The sequence below is a fragment of the Nanorana parkeri genome, unplaced genomic scaffold (assembly GCF_000935625.1).
Source record: "Nanorana parkeri isolate BGI_ZX_2015 unplaced genomic scaffold, ASM93562v1 scaffold1142, whole genome shotgun sequence".
Classification (NCBI taxonomy): domain Eukaryota; kingdom Metazoa; phylum Chordata; class Amphibia; order Anura; family Dicroglossidae; genus Nanorana; species Nanorana parkeri.
The window spans coordinates 144,902-145,502 of record NW_017307410.1 but is presented as its reverse complement, the minus strand read 5'-3'; the positions used below and the strand labels follow the sequence as shown (position 1 = coordinate 145,502).

General features: G+C 47.1%; 1 protein-coding gene across 1 annotated transcript in view; it reads left to right on the top strand.

Annotated features, from left to right (window-relative positions):
* The first annotated feature begins 398 nt into the window (after positions 1 to 398).
* The window catches only part of LOC108796626 (zinc finger protein 208-like), a 129,685-nt gene continuing 129,482 nt past the window's right edge, over positions 399 to 601 (top strand). Inside the window, exon 1 of the mRNA XM_018568126.1 lies at positions 399 to 473. Within this exon, the coding sequence (XP_018423628.1) occupies positions 399 to 473 (75 nt within the window). The remainder of the gene's footprint in view (positions 474 to 601) is intronic.

The following is a 601-nucleotide window of genomic DNA, read 5'->3' as shown; positions in this document are numbered from 1 at the left end:
GACTTGAGCTACAAGAAAATGGCCGCCATTTGACAAAAACACATCACCATAGCAACCAAGCTGCGGCTACAAGACTGAGGCGCACCCGTTACATTACCTGTCATAGCCCGCACACCAACCTATCTACTTGGCCCCGCCCAACACGTAAATCCCGCCCACCTGGCAGCTGTGCTCTGCGAAACCGCTAGAGGGCAAACCCTTCCAGCCAAACTGTCCCTAATTAGAAAAGCGGCGACCATAGTGTTCTACAAATTCTACAGATATTTCCGAAATATATAAGAAATAATGTTTGGTATTATCAATTCCTATATTAGACGTCAGGTATTGTTTTATATTTCGTTACAGAGGTCTGAGCTCGGGGGTTGAAGGGCTGGCGACCATTTTTTTGTAGCCCAGATATGGAAGAGGTGGAGTTCCAGTACAGGAAAGTGGTTACCTATGAGGCTGGAGAGAGTGTGCCCAGGGAGAAGCAGGTAATAATGTCTTCTTATTATGAGAGAAGGGGTCCCAGCAATTTCTGTGGACTGGATGGGGGGATCATGTCACCCCAACAAATCATCATTTTCCTGCAAGTCCTCTGATGTGTAGGACAGAGGTTGGT